The sequence below is a fragment of the Myotis yumanensis genome, unplaced genomic scaffold (genome assembly GCF_028538775.1).
Source record: "Myotis yumanensis isolate MYYU_CA2020_CCGP unplaced genomic scaffold, mMyoYum1.0.hap1 SCAF_3, whole genome shotgun sequence".
NCBI classification, from domain to species: domain Eukaryota; kingdom Metazoa; phylum Chordata; class Mammalia; order Chiroptera; family Vespertilionidae; genus Myotis; species Myotis yumanensis.
The window spans coordinates 145150831-145167022 of NW_027223754.1; the positions used below are offsets into that span (position 1 = coordinate 145150831).

General features: G+C 35.8%; 1 protein-coding gene and 2 pseudogenes across 2 annotated transcripts in view; 1 reads left to right on the forward strand and 2 right to left on the reverse strand.

Moving 5' to 3' along the window:
- Nucleotides 1-16192, reverse strand: part of TBC1D15 (TBC1 domain family member 15) — a 65182-nt gene that overhangs the window by 16549 nt on the left and 32441 nt on the right. The window contains exons 6-12 of one of the 2 annotated variants that reach the window (XM_070409716.1): nt 13512-13614; nt 12121-12171; nt 11651-11848; nt 9222-9350; nt 8596-8699; nt 6854-6948; nt 3627-3743 (exon numbers count right to left, since the gene is read on the reverse strand). In XM_070409716.1, coding sequence (XP_070265817.1) covers nt 3627-3743; nt 6854-6948; nt 8596-8699; nt 9222-9350; nt 11651-11848; nt 12121-12171; nt 13512-13614 — 797 coding nt within the window. The remainder of the gene's footprint in view (nt 1-3626; nt 3744-6853; nt 6949-8595; nt 8700-9221; nt 9351-11650; nt 11849-12120; nt 12172-13511; nt 13615-16192) is intronic. The other variant, XM_070409717.1, reaches the window with a different exon arrangement.
- Nucleotides 7734-8589, reverse strand: LOC139006899 (small nuclear ribonucleoprotein G pseudogene; annotated as a pseudogene).
- On the forward strand, nt 10223-11184 carry LOC139005230 (ethylmalonyl-CoA decarboxylase pseudogene; annotated as a pseudogene).

The following is a 16192-nucleotide window of genomic DNA, read 5'->3' on the forward strand; positions in this document are numbered from 1 at the left end:
CTCAAAGATGGCGGCACCCAAAGCCACAAGATGGCCAGCAGGGGAGGGCAGTTGGGGGCGATTGGGCAGGCAGGGGAGCAGTTAGGTGTCGATCAGGCTGGCAGGGGAGTGGTTAGGGGGTGATCAGGCAGGCAGGCAGGCGAGCGGCTGGCAGCCAGCAGTCCCAGATTGGAGAGGGTGCAGGCTGGGCTGAGGCAACCCCCCCCCCCCCCACCCCACCCCCAGTGCCTCTACTAAGATTATATTCAACACAAATAAACTTTATACCTACCTCGTCTATGGGCTAATAAGTTAAATTAACTAAATATGACAGAATCACCTATAAGAACATGCAGCCCAAGTTCCTTTGCTATGAGTAAAAGGCAAGAAATTTGGCCCACTGCTTTATGAAAACTACCTTGGCTTCTCACAAGGCCAGAGTTCTTCATGGAAAGCTTGCTTATGTTTCAGATAACTTAAGTATTTGACTAGAAAGAATGTGGGGTTAATACAAACAAACTAAAAGAGCAATTTATGCAGTTAGCTGGTCTGGGCCTATGCCCTGAAAACAATCTGAGCATTCAGGAATTCTTTCTGAGAATATGAATAAATTCCTACCTCAAAATTCCTACCTGAGAGTTTGAGGCAATGCCTCTTACTCCCTAGGAATATGGTCCTATTCCCTTCCCTACAGTGGTAACAGAAACCAAGCTGGCAAAGGGCCAGGGTGCTGAATGTATACTGGCAAGAAATCCAGCCTGAAAGATCTGAGTTTCCACCCCCACCAGTCCAATATTTACTACTTGTGCAAACTTGAATCACTCTCCAAACCACTATAACCTTATGCCTAAAGTAGGCATTACTTTCCCACTTCTTCAAAAGGCTGCTATTAGAATCCAAATCTATATCTAAATCAAGTATGACAGCACTCTATAACCTGAAAAGCACTCTACTGATATTTCTTCAATGATCCAAGCTGAGACACATTATAAGTGTGACAGACTGGTGAAAATTTAAAGAGAAATCTGTGATTTTCAACTTATTGTCACCAAATGGGCCAATGCCTCAAAGATCCATAAAGTGTTTATATCTTTCCCTAATCCTATATAATAAAGAGGTAATATGCAAATTAACCCTCATGCCCTAACAAGATGGCTGCCTACGACCAGGCCTGCAGGGGGGTTAGTGAGGGACGACCAAACGACTGAACAAGCAGGCGGCGTGGGACGACCAGACCAGCAGGGGGTGGTTAGTGAGGGACTGAACAGCAGGCTGTGTGGGGCAACCAGGCCGGCAGGCGGGCCGTGAGGAGCAACCAGGCCGTCGGGGGGTGGAGGGGAGTTGGGGGCAACCAGACTGGCAGGGGGGCAGTTAGGGGCGACCAGGCCAGCAGAGGGGGGCAGTTGGGGGCTACCAGGCCAGTAGAGGGGGCAGTAAGGGGTGATTAGGCTGGCAGGGGAGGCAGTGAGGGGCAACTAGGCCAGTGGGGGGGGGGGGGTTAGTTGGGAGCAACCAGGCCAGTGTGTGGGGGGGGGCAGTTAGGGGCGACCAGGCCGGCAGGAAGGGGGCAGTTTGGGGTGACTTGGCCGGCAGGATTGGGTAGTTAGGGGCAACCAGGCCGGCACACAGAGGCAGTGAGGGGAGATCAGGCCAGCGGGGGGTGGGGGCAGTTAGGAGCGACCAGGCAGGCAGGCAGGTGAGCAATTAGGAGCCAGTGGTCCAGGATTGGGAGAGGGATGTCCGAATGGCAGTTTAGGCCCGATCCCTAGGATCGGGCCTAAACCATCAGCTGGACATCACCCAAGAGGTCCCAGATTAGAGAGGGTGCAGGCTGGGCTGAGGGGACCCCCCACCCATGCACAAATTTCGTGCACCGGGCCTCTAGTATACATATAAGAAGCCAGGAGGAATTCACATAGATACAAATGGTGAATAAAATGTACCCATAATTCAAGGTTCATTTGGGTTTAACATGCCAAATATCCAATTACCTTCTCCAAAAGATGTTTCTAGCTATATTAAAGTAATCTGGAAAATATCTATTTCTACTATTCTCTACTTGGAATCCCTCTCTTGGTAGGTATACTCAGAAATTTCCCATTGCTTAAACTTATTTAAAGGTTGATGCTTAGGGAATTTGTTGGTCTTTTAAGAAATAGCTCAAGTTCACTTGCCCCTTAATATATTCGTTTCTTAGGTTATCTATTCCTTAGCATCTCTTCCCCATGCAATCCCCAACTCTGACCTACAGTACCAGTGTTTTCAACCCATTTTTGAAACTGTATTAGACAAGCAGTGCTGATAACTCTATAGGGCATGCAGTCCCTTACCAAGAAAAGAAAGTAAAGTTCTACATGCCCCTACAGAGTTATCAGCACTGCCTGTCTATCAAATTAATACATTCCTTAATAAGGGAGAAAGCATATCAAACAAAGGTTCCAAAACTTTCTCACTTCACAGAACCCTTAATATCTCAGTAAATTTTTCCAAGGTACCCCATGGCTCAAAGAAACAACTAACATTTCCATTTATTAAGTAGTTAGATCCAAACAACCTAAGTATTTATGCCCTATGACCTTAGCATCTGTTGGGCATTACACCACTTCTCAAACCTTGAAATCCAATTGGATACCGCCAACCTCATTCCTGTTCCTAATCTATTTTCACCAGTACTGCTTATCACAGCCAAGGCCAAAAACACGGCTTAACAAAGATATAACTTCAGCCCTGGCTGGTGTGGCTCAGTTGGGCATCGTCATATGCACGGAAAGGCTGCTGGTTCAATTCCCAGTCAAGAGTACATGCCTGGGTTACAGGCTCCATCCCCTGTAGGGGACATGCAGGAGGCAGCTGATTGATGTTTCCCTCTCACAGTGATGTTTCTCTCCCTCTCCCTTCTTCTCTCTAAAAATCAATTTTAAAAAATCTTTATATATATATATATATATATATATATACATACACACACACACACACACACACACACACACACACACATATATGTAACTCATCAGAAGTAATGTGGTGATCTAATTTGAAACCCTGTTTCAGCTAGTAGTTAAGCTGTGGCCTATAGATGTCACTATATTTCCCTGAAAAGTTTAAAATATCCCACGTTGTCCCCATGAATTTGCTAAGACAACACAGTGCTCCTCAGTGCACAATTTGGGAGCCATAGCCTTGTAAGTTTCCAGTGCCTGTAGAACAATCCCTATAAAAATTAGGCCACAGAACTATTAGATACATATATCTAACAGGTTAGTAAATTGAAATTCTATTTTCTTTAAATATTTTCTTATTGATTTCAGAAAGGGAGGAGATAGATAGAAACAACAATGAGAGAGTGTCATTGATCAACCACCCCCCGCATGCCCCATACTAGAGATCGAGCCCACAACCCAGGCACATGCCCTGACCAGGAATGAAACCCTCATCTCCTGGTTCATAGGTTGATGCTAAACCACTGAGCAATGCCAGTATTAAAAATGCTCAAATCAATACTTGTGAAGAAATGGGAAAGTTATTATACAATAGGGTAGAATCTAACAATAGAAGATGACCAGTTTAGGTTCTGTAAGAACATTTTTTAAATGTATTAGATCAATATTCTAAATCTTTTTAAATTAGAATATTAGAGTAGAACTTACCTAAATCAAAATCATACATACAGTAGGTCATCAAAATGTCATGAAGCAAAATCAACCCTGGATTATCTTGGCCTTCATAAAATTTGTTTGTTCGATCTGTTCTGTTAACATCTTTTTCTGAGGAGGAAAATCACATATATGAAAACATTTCGAAAAACAGATTTTTATAAAGCTCACATCTTATAAGTACAGGATTATTTTTATTGCTATTAACTTTACTCTCTTGCCAAGACTTTACTTAATGAAAATAAGTAATCAAATTCCATTTCAGATATGCAATAAAGTAGCATTTTGGAATCATTTTCAAAAATCAGTTTACCTATCCATGAGTATGTTTTTAAATATTTTTATCTAAACACAGAAATCTTTTAATTGAATAATAGACAATATTTCCCATTAATTAAAAGCAACACTAGGTAGTAATTCACATTAGTTAGCAATAAAAATGCCAGTCATGATGCTTGTAATTAGGCAGTATTATTTGAAAATAGTAATGAAAAAAGCTACTATGCAATCAAGTGTAATCAAAGAGATTTGTTTCATTCATATCTGCTTCATTAATTATGAGAAGTAGTATCAATTTCTTCACCATGTTCCATAATCATCTTCAGGACAAATTACTTCCTTATTCTCATATGTACATTATTCAGTCTATATGTTAGTATAAGCAATTTATTTTAATTTTGAAAAAATGAAAATCCACATTTTACTGGAAATGATTTCATAACATTCAAAACAGATTTGGAAACATCACCACAAGAGTATCCCAAGTTATACTGACAATTCAATTCACGAACCTATTAAACGCATCTTGGGAAAGACTTTACAACTAAAAAGAGCATTTCTCGCCGAAACCGGTTTGGCTCAGTGGATAGAGCGTCGGCCTGCGAACTGAAAGGTCCCAGGTTCGATTCCGGTCAAGGGCATGTACGTTGGTTGCGGGCACACCCCCGGTAGGGGATGTGCAGGAGGCAGCTGGTCGATGTTTCTCTCTCATCGATGTTTCTAACTCTCTATCCCTCTCTCTTCCTCTCTGTAAAAAATCAATAAAATATATTTTTAAAAAAATAAAAAAATAAAAAAAAATAAAAAGAGCATTTCTCTAACCTAAATCCCTCAGTAAATTGGAAATTTTTAAAACTCAAAATGATAAATGTACTTTATAACCAATTCTGTTTAAAAGTTGTGGAGAAATGGGAGCATATTATATAACAGAGTAGAATCTAACAATAGAAGATGACCAGTTTAGGTTCTGAAAGAACATTTTTAGAAAGTATTAGATCAATATTCTAACTTTCTGTTATACTACATGAGATTTAATAAGGAAGTATATATCTATAGAATTGTGAAATAAGAAATAGCAATACAAAAAATGCTATAAATGTAAAATTTCATTTAAAATGTCAAAATATTTCAGTCTCATATTACAGTTGATAAAGTGGTACATAATGAGTTTTTTATTAACTTAAGCACAATTTACATAGTCATAATGCCAATACAGATTATCTGACTTAACAGGTGTTTCAAACACAGTAAAGTTATTTGTACTTTTTCCTCTTGTATATTTCTGCCAAGCAGAATACTAAAAAAAATAAATTAAAAAAATTCTATTTCATAAGGAAAGTATTTCTAGAAACTATTTCTAGAAAGACAATGAGTACTTAAGTTAAAAATAAATCCAACTCTCCGTCCAACTTGATGTAGCTAAAAATTTAAGACTGAAGAACACAACCATGCCGACTAATCCCATTTTACATTCACCATCACTAACCTTTCTTACCATTCATCCTCTTCGTATTCATGTAACTACTGTACAACTTCTCCTCTCTTCTCAAGCATCCAACACGTTATCTTCTACCACATCCATCATTTCTTCTCTGACCTCATCAGTTTCTATACTCTACCCAACTCACTCCAGCCACCCTCACCTCTCCACTGTACTTCAAACATCAAGACCCTGGGATGGAAACAAGTCTAACACATGCTTCTTCCTGCTTGGACTGCCCTTCACCTAGGTACCTACATAGTTCACCAATCCCCTTTTTCAAGTTTCCACTCAAATATCACCTTTTCAAGAAGAGCCGCCTCTGATCACCCAAGTTAAAATAACACAACACATAAAATTCCTAACCATCTTTCCTGCCTTTTTTTCTATTTTAGCACTTATCACTAACATACCACATATGTTACTTCTTATCTTACTTACTGTCTGTTCTTCCCCACAGGAACAAAAGCTACTTAAAGAATTTTATTTTGTTCCCTGATTTATCCCCAATGCCTAGGAGAACCTACTACATAATAGGCACTAAGTAAATATTGAATGAATATGGGAATGTTTAAAATATCATGATTATCAAAAAAATTCTTGTACAGCTATAGCTATGCATTCCTTCAATAACGTTTCCAACCTGGCCTTTATCATAAGAGTCACACAACCCAGTATTCACTATTTAAAAATAAATCTAATTCTCTTAATATAAAATTCTATCATTCATCTCCTTTTTAGGTTAATAGTTATTCAATTTGCAAAAATTGACCAAAATTTTCTATCTATCTGGAGTCATTTAATGAAAAATTAAATATATTCATATTTAGAGGAGATCTGGAGGGATATAAACCAAAGCCTATTTAAACAGTTATCTCTGGATGACAGGAACAAACTAATTTTAATTTTTTCTTTGTTCATCTACAGTTCCTAATTTTTCATAATAAACAAACTTTTTAAAATAAGACAATAATTTTAACTCAACAAGCAAGTAAAGTTAAATACTGTTTTTACTAATTCACATTTTGAAATTAAAATATAAAATACATCAGTATTTATAAATATACTAACTTCATATAGCTATTTGAAAAGGAAAAACCAATAGTAAACACTGCCGGGCTGGCGTGGCTCAGTAGTTGAGTGTTGATCTATGAACCAGGAGGTCGCGGTTTGATTCCTGGTCTGCCAACTCAATCCCAGTGGGGGGTGTGCATGAGGCAACCAATCAATGATTCTCTCTCATCACTGATGTTTCTATAGCTCTCTCCCTCTCCCTTCCTTTATTGAAATCAATAAAATATATATATTTTTAAAAAGAATAGTAAACACATTCTAATGTATTCTTGAATTCTGATTTCTCTTTTGAGTCCCAATTCTATAACATAAATATTCATTTCTTAAATCTTATCAAGATTTTAATGTAAACCTTTCTCGTGCACTTCCAAAATTAAGAAAAAATTACCAATAAGACTTCTATAATCTCTTAACCTCGAATTTCTCTTCTCTTGTTCCTCGCTGACAGATTTCCACTGTAGTTTCATCCTGAAGTATTCATCACTATAGAAAACAATTTTACACCAAAAACAGCTTACTTTGAACATTTTATTTAAAAATTTTAATTGAGCTTTTCTACAAACATTTTATCAAAGCATTTATAATGCTAGTGAGATGCAAGTTTATAAATGGTACTGAAATGTTTAAAGTTATGAAAACAAAGGAAAAATAAAACAACCTTATACATGTCATAAATTTTGCTTAAACTACTAGAATAATTTAGGTATGATTGTAAGGAAACATTTATCTTAATCCCTAATATCATACCTAAAATTATTCCAGTCATTAAGTATTTAACCATGAAAGTTTCTGAGTAATTACAAATACAAATCTACAGACTTTTTAAAATGTGACAAGTTTACTACATAAGCTTGTTAATGTAAAAATGTCTTACGAAAACTGGCAAAAAAGTTGAAAAGAATTGTTTGAGAGTTTGAATATGCACATAATGATTAGGAGTGAGCTTTAAATTAAAGGCTAGACTGATGAACTAATAATAAGAGTGTACCTAGAAAGTTGTTCTGTGTTTCTTTTCAAATCTGGGAGATTATTTAAAAATAGAAACACTCTTCCAAAAAAAAATGAAAGACCAGTTTATGTTACATTACAAGAGCACAGAAAAATTAATTAAAAGTAATTAACCTAAATAGCAAATACACTTTTTATGAGCTATTTTATAATCTCATAATAAATAACAAAAATAAATCTAGATAAACGAGGAATTTTAAAATCCAAATCTAATTAGTTATTTTTCAAGTATTCAAAATATTTGTACATAACAAGGTCTAATAAATGTTTCTGGTTTGAAATAACTATGGCATTCATAATATATTTTTTTACTACCACAAAGTTTATAATAAAAGTTCACTATGAAAATGCATACAACCCAATTTTTATATTATAGTAAAACAGGTGCTGTGGAGAGGGGACATGTAGAAGCAACTGATTTCTCTGCTGAACACAGCCATTCTTTATACTCTCCAAGGCTTTTAACATGATGATACTATTTCCTCGTATTACCATGTTCCAATATTGTTCTGTTGCCCACTAGTTGCCATCTCCACACATTCATCTATCACAAGATTCATAAAGGGATCAAATCCCTGCAATATTCCTTGGATATATCTGCCTTCATTTAATTTCAATGATAATTTCTTGTCCATAGTTTGTTTGTTTTTTACTCAAGAGAGTAAATTTTGCTCATGGTGTCTACTCAGTGAGCTCAAAGATACCTCCAAACACAATCTGTGGACTCCCTCATACTCCTGCACTGGTGGGCATAATTTTTAAATTAAAAAGATAAAAATAAAATGACTTTCCCATATCCTAGTCTACATATCCTAAATAGTCATCTAAAAACCCTTTACTGCCCAGCCAGAGTGGCTCAGTGGTTGAGCATCAATCTATGAACCAGGTCACGGATCAGTCAGGCACATGCCCAAGTCACAGGCTGGATCCCCAGTAGGGGGCATGCAGGAGGCAGCTGATCAATGATTCTCATAATTGATGTTTCTATCTCTCTCTCCCTCTTCCTCTCTGAAATCAATAAAAATATTTTAAAATAATAATAATAAATAAAAACCCTTTATTAATTTCTATGGGTGAGTTACCTGAATTTCTTTGATGAACATACAAAAGACAATTACTTACGTTTTTTGTTTTTGTAATTGAGTTCTTTCCTCCTTGGTACTGTCCCAAGGAAAGTAACCCAGAAGAAATTTCCATACTTGCTTTCTCAGTGCATGACTGAGTCCCTGAAGAAAACATGCATATTAAACACATTTGTAAAAAAAGAATGCAGTACTTTAAGTTCACAAAGCTTGCATTTAAATAAACAGAAAGACTAATATTTGAGTTTTATACATAAAAATAGCTCAATTCAGTAAATACAATCTTGTTTTTGACTTCTGGATTCTCAAGATATAAACAGCTGCCAGAAAGCTTAAATAATGCAGAGTATATACAACAGACTGCATAGCAGACAGTGGGGCTGTTTAGTCTTTCAAAACTAAATCATTACTGGATAACACAACTACCACTGGGGCATATACATGTCTTCTTCACATAACCCATCACATCTGAAGTAAGGAAAAATATCTTTCCCTAGGCATACTGGTATACCACCTGACATCAGGAACATCACAAGCATCTAACTCTGTCCTACAACACTTTTAAAGCATCATTCATCAAAAAGGAATTCATTCCCTTCCCCTCCCCGAAAAAAGAAAATCTTGAACACCAGCAGTTTAAAATACAATCCATATTAAAGTATTTACCCCTCGAAATATCATCTGCTTCATATTATCTACATTTAAAATTCTTCCTTCGGAATCAATGTTCTTAGTCCATTCTTCCAGTGATACTGGCTCTCTCCTTTGAACAACAGGTCGTTCTCCCAAATCAATCTAAAATAAGATAACCAATAAAAAGTATACCTTTAACCAGTGAAATGAAATCATGGTAATAGAAACTTAATCTAAAATATGATTACTCAGAAATGTCCTAACATTTTTAATATCTTCCCTTGTTTTCCAATATTTAGTTTATGAACTAAATAGTTAACATTCCATACATTTTTCCTCCTACTAAACATACAAATAATTGGGTTATAAATTCAGGATGGAAAAACATTTGCTATTTTGGGTTTCAATTATGTAAGTGCAGAACAGTTAACATGTAAATTCCTATAACAGACCCTTCACACTAAATGGTATGCTATATTATTAAAAAACAGTATTATTCCATTAATCATATTCTAAAATTAGTTTTTCTTCCAAACTAAAATTTGTAGCTCTCAGAACTGATTCATTAGCTCCACTTGGTATTTTCTACAGTTTTTAATTCAATTAACGGATGTTGGTAATTTAAAAATGCCATTTACAATATAAGCCCTTTAATTAAGTACCACAATTTAGATATTTATAATGTTCTAACTATGTGCAGCCTAGCACTGTAGCAAATTCAAAAGTGTTGTTGCGCAGATATGTAAAGATTGGCCATAATTCAGGTCCAAAGTCCATATTATTTTAAAAAGAAAAGATTCCCATGAGAATAAAAACCTTATAGTAGTAGTGTCTTGACTGGTGCCTCTGGAACAGAACTAGAAGCAATACCCTAGGGCCGTGGTCGGCAAACTGCAGCTCGCAAGCCGCAGTTTGCCTACCACTGCCTAGGGTCACTATTCACTGCTGTCCACTCAATGAAACAAGCAATCTGTTCATTATTATTAAAAGGTAATCAGATCATTCCAGTAAGAGAAAGCAGCTTGCAAAGAGGAATGGAGTCCAAACAGGAAATGGCAAGAATTCTTTTGTAAACATCATCTATTCTCTAAGGACAAAATTGCTACATCAAATGGGTTTGTCACTTTATAGTACATCTTGTGGCTTCCATGTGGAAGAAATAAAAAGAAAACTTCCACTGTTTCCTGGGGGAATCTAGTGACCTTCAGAAGGAAGACAATGGCATTGGCTTTTCTCCCTATGAACAATCCAAGTACAAAGAATGACTTCTTGGGTGTTAACTTTCTCCTCAGGATCTGATCTGAAAGCAATAAAAGTACTAGGAACCCCAGAGGATGGAGTGGCCTTATGTATGTTCATGGAAAACACCTTAGTAAGATTTAAGAAACTTTCTTTAAAAAGTATCCCACTGTATGAAGATTGGGCTTTGGTTGGAGGAGCAGAATTTATTACAGCATGTGATTTCAGATTAATGACTAGAAAGAGTTAGATCAAATTTGTTCACAAGGAGATGGGTATAATAAATACTAAGCTGAGGCAGAGCTGCCCGGCTGGCTGAAATTACCCACAGTAGATAAGCTCTCAAAGTGTTAAGTGGGGCCCTCAAACTGGATTCAAAACAAGCTTTCAACTTAGGAATGGTCAAAGGGTCTTGCAGTGTTCAGATGAAACTGAATATACAAAAGGGGCACAAGTGGCTAAAGCAGTTTATGAAAAGGTCACCAGAAGTAACTAGAGCTTTGAAAAAAATCTGCTTCTTCAGGCAAAGAAGTTTTATTTCCAGGAGGCATTATAGACCGAAAGAGATCTTTTAGGAACACTCTGGGGTGGACCCATAAATTTAGAGGCTATTGCTAGGAAAGGAAAATTTTGTAGTTACAACTCTAATGACTCATATGTAGAAAAGTTAAATGATATTAAACATGAATTGTCAGAATTACTTTGCAGGGTACTACTAGTATTTGGGTTTGTTTTTAAAAATATTTTGAATACCTAAACTCACTGGCATAGTTTTCAGTATATAATATTCCCTCCCTTTTCTGTAGGGGATAGTTTCCATGTGGTGGATGCCTGAAATCGTGGATAGTACTGAACCCTATATATACTGTTTTTCCCTTTACTTACATACCAATGATAAAGTTCAATTTCTAAATTAGGTGCAGTTAAGAGATTAACAACAATAACTAATAACACAATTATAACAGTAAAGAAAGGTAACCAAAAAAAAAAAAGAGATCCAACATTAATGAACAGAAAGAATATGTAGTAATCGATGAAGAACAATTTGGTGGCAAGACAAGTGTCAGTTCTTAAATATGTTAGCAGAAAGTTACAAGAAAGGATTATGAGAAAGAGGCAGATAAAACTAAAATTGAGTTTCTATTTATATAGCATTCATACATGTTTAAAAACATTCCTCTGGTCAAAATATAAGAGCTATATTAATATAAATCTCCACTCACTCTTGTGATGACTTCAAATCCCGGTTCTTCTTGTTGATTTATTTTTAAACCTGGAATAGCATCACTAAGAAAATCTGCCATTTCTGAAGGTGGTCGCTGATGTGTAGAGGGATCGCTGCCTCTCAAACTATCAAAAATGTAGTTTGTGACTTTGGAAAATCCTACCATAGTTGCTGTATAAGGATCCTTTTTAATTTTCTATGTAGTAGAAAGAAAAATATTAGCATTAATTCAAATGAAAAATATAAATACCTCATGATGGGAAATCAGCACTAAAACAGAGTAGTCTAAGATTATCTTAAAATACTATTTTTTTCCGAGGAGAAAAAATTTAATTTTCTAAGCCAATCTTTTCATTTGGTTAATATAGTATATTAAATGGGAAATTAATGCTACTGATTGAATTACAGGCAAAAAATGATTTGCAGGCTTCATTCAATCTGCACATCAGAAACATATGCAGTGCTTACTTTCCATTGGTGAGTGGCCCACAACAGCTTTCTTCTGTCTAGCAGTCCTGCCTTCACAAAAGAACATTATGTATTTCTGAAGCGTGCAGTACCACACTAGCCTAACACAAAATATTTGGTAGCTAAGTTTAAAAGCTCACAATACTTACATATTAGCTGATATTTTAATCTAATTATATGACTAGTAAATCATGCCAAGAAAAATAATTCGTTCTGGGCAGTGCTGTGCCTAAAAAAACAGCAAAAGGTTTTTCTACTGCTAGGGTTACTTCTAAATCCCAAAATGCCTGATTACTCATAGTTAGCAAAAATTGTTACTTCTTTAAAGTCAATCTTTATTGATTATTTAATCACAGTAAGAAAATCTGTTCCCTCACTTTTCTTTAATCCTCACATGAGGATACGTTTTAGTTGATTTTTAGAGAGGGTAGGGGAGAGAAAAAGAGAAACATTGATGTGAGAAACATTGGTTGGTTGACTCCCTGTACCCACCCCAACCAGACATCAAACCCACAGCCTAGGTATATGCCCTGAAAATCGAACCTGCAACCTTTTGGTGTATGGGACAATGCTCCAATCAACTAAGCCACCCAGCCAGGGCCCTCACTTTTTATTTTAATCAGTGGTTAGCTCTCTTGTCTTCCTTACTTATCTTGTTTAACTTCAAACCAAGAAGAGCCCTGACCCGATAGCTTAGTTGGTTAGAGCATCTTCCCTACACGCCAAGGTTGTAGATTTGATCCCCGGCCAGGGAACATACAAAAATCAACCGATAAATGCATAATAAGTGTAACAACTAATTGATGTTGCATGTTCTCTCTCCTTTCCTCTCTCTCTAAAATCAATAAAAATTTAAATTAAAAAAAAAAAAAGAACCAAGAGAATATCCAGGACAGAGTAAGCACTCAAACATTTGTTGAGTGAATAAGTGAGTAAATGAATGGACAAACAACCATTTCATTAGATTACATACAAATCTGAGTGAAAAATAAACTAACTTTATTGTGTCAAGTGCACATTTTTAGCCAAATGCAAGAATATACTCAAATATTTTAAGAGGAATTAGAACCTACTAATTCAAACCAGATCTTTGCCTAATTTTCTCATTAATGAATTCAAAATAGCTTACACAATGATATTTCACCTAATCAATGAAAGCTATTTCAGTATTATAAAGGGAAAAAAATGCTTTGAGAGTAACTAAGAACCAAGGAAGCTTCTAACAATATAAAACATACTATTATTTCTATAAAATTACAGCGAACAGTTTTATAAAGTTTACAAAGAGACATTTGCCTCATTCTGTGTAACTAAGAAAGTTGAGAGGTACAGGGTATATAAAATAATGAAGATAGATTAACAGATTAATAATACAGATTTAAGAAACATACTTGTATTAAACCATATGCTGGTTCATCAAGAAGATTTTCAAAAGACTGTGAAAGACTCTTATTCGGACAATTCACAAGAAGTATTCTTTTATCCTGTGGAGCTCTGTAATAAAAAGAAGGGATGTACTGAAAATGCTAGCATAATGCATCAATTACTAGCTGAATAACTCTAGTGCAGTTACTTTTCCTTAACAACAACGAAAAACTTAAATGTCTAGTTTTTGAATTGTTTCCCATTAATATAATATTAACAAGTACTTAGAACTACCTTGAGTTCCAAAACTACATGAAATATTAAATTTACTAATATAAAAGGGTTGAAGTATATTTTTCTTCTAAGTAAAACCAAGAGGACTACATTGTAATGAACCCAAATTCCTGTCTAGAATTGTAGCAAAAAACCTTAAGAATATATCTTTCTTTATATCATCAAAACTAAAGTAAGACAAAACACACTCTAGGATTCATCAGTATATATACTATATATACTCTAGGAAAATGTCCCATTTTGAAATGGTTTCCAATTTCATTCCACAGCTTGGTAGTATTGCATATAAGATGTTAAAAACTTAAGATACAGCCCGGCTGGTGTGGCTAAGTAGTTGAGCATCGACCAATGAACCAGGTTCAATTCCCAGTCAGGGCACATGCCTGACTTGCAGGCTCGATCCCCAGTAGGGGCCGATCAATGATTCCCATCACTCTCTCTCCCTCTCCTTTCCTCTCTCTGAAATCAGTAAAACCTATTAAAAAATATAAATGATAGATGAATTATCAGTTAAAGATCATTAATTATGCTAACCATAATTATTAGCACACACAAACATATTTTTTTTTAAATATGTTTTATTGATTTTTTACAGAGAGGAAGGGAGAGAGACAGAGAGCCAGAAACATCGATGAGAGAGAGACATCGATCAGCCGCCTCCTGCACATCCCCCACCGGGGACGTGCCTGCAACCCAGGTACATGCCCTTGACCAGAATCGAACCCGGGACCTTTCAGTCCGCAGGCGGACGCTCCATCCACTGAGCCAAACCGGTTTCGGCCACACACAAACATATTTAACAAGGTTATATAATGTACAGTTCAGGTAATAATATTTTTTAGTTCTTGCTTATTAAGCTCTGGACACAAGTTTTTCTTTATATTTCTTCAGAGCTACAGAACAAATAAAATACATTCCAAGTAGACATCTGTCTAATTTCAGGTAATCAGATGAATTACCCACTTTTTTTATTCAAATAAGTTTGATAACTCAGTAAGTCAACTGTAATGAATCCACAACTTTTGTGTTTAAAAATTGAATGTGTTATTTTGCTACTATCTATTTCTAGTTTATCATAAATGTTTGAGATAAGAACTTTAATAACAGTTATCTCTTCTCCATTCTAACATAACAGAATGCAACAGCAATGCTAAGGGGACTATGAAATCCAAAACAGGATCTTATTCTTACATATTCAGAAACAGTACTCAATCTTCAGAGACAATAGGAGCTTAATAAGCCCATTGGCTTTTTAAAGTAGCTGAGGTTGAATCATTTGCAGTAGAAAAAAAAATTTTTTTTTAATGTTCAATTTTCATTAAATACCATCTTTCTGAGCACCTTTTGGGGTCATGTTTAATATGAAGACCTAGAGTACAGGTTCTCGCATAGTATTTTTAAATAACAGATCAACTTTTAAATGTAGCACCAGAACAAGAAACTAATATAAAAACATACTTTTTTCTACCACAGTGCTGCTGTTGCATAGGTTATTATTTTGTTTCTAACAATAACTAAGTCAAATTATTTCTTTAAAATCCAAATAAAAATTGGTCATTAAAGTCAAAACTCTGGCTATGCATATAGAAGGGGAACAAAAATACAACCTTCAACTATCTGGACTCAGATCATTACGGCTACAGATCTAAAACTGTAGTCAGTAAACTGTAGATGGGAAGAAGAAATGATTGCCCAATGAATAAGCAACCACAGATACTTTGTAAAAAGGAAGGATTTCATTTTTTATAGCCAATATTCTGTGATGAGGGGCTGGGGAGAGCTCTAGGAGGAAAGACATAAGAAATTTAGGACTTAGTTGCCCCTAAAAAAAATCAACACAACATTTTTAAAGTATATCAGCCAAAAGACAAGTAGTATATTGTTAGGCAATTACAGAGTATTGGCATTCCAGAATATTGCTACATTTCCACAATAGTACAAACTCCATGAAGGCAGGGGTCATATCTTTTTTGATTATTGCTCTTTTCAGCTCTTGATCCAGTTCCTCAAAAAAAAAAATTTAAAAAATTAGTTGTTAAATAAAAAAATAGAGGGAGAAAGAACAACACCATTCCCCCGGTTTCATGTTTCCAAATTGAAATATGCACTTGTTCTAAAGAAATTCTCCTTCACAGGGACACATTTGATTGCTAAAATCAGGAAAAAACAAGGTGCATGTCTGGCATAATCCCATCCCGGCTCTCTCCTGTTCCTGGATCTGCCTGCAAACAGAGAAAGCAGTTTCTAGTCTGCTCTCATTCACATCGTAAGTGATCTGTCCTCTTGAGGGAGACCTGCAGTTGTCTGAAAATGACAAACACTTCAAAACTAATTTGGGGTGAATTATTATGATGCTGCATATCTAAGCTTCACCGATAATGGTGATATTTTTATCAGCAACTGTCTGATTCTT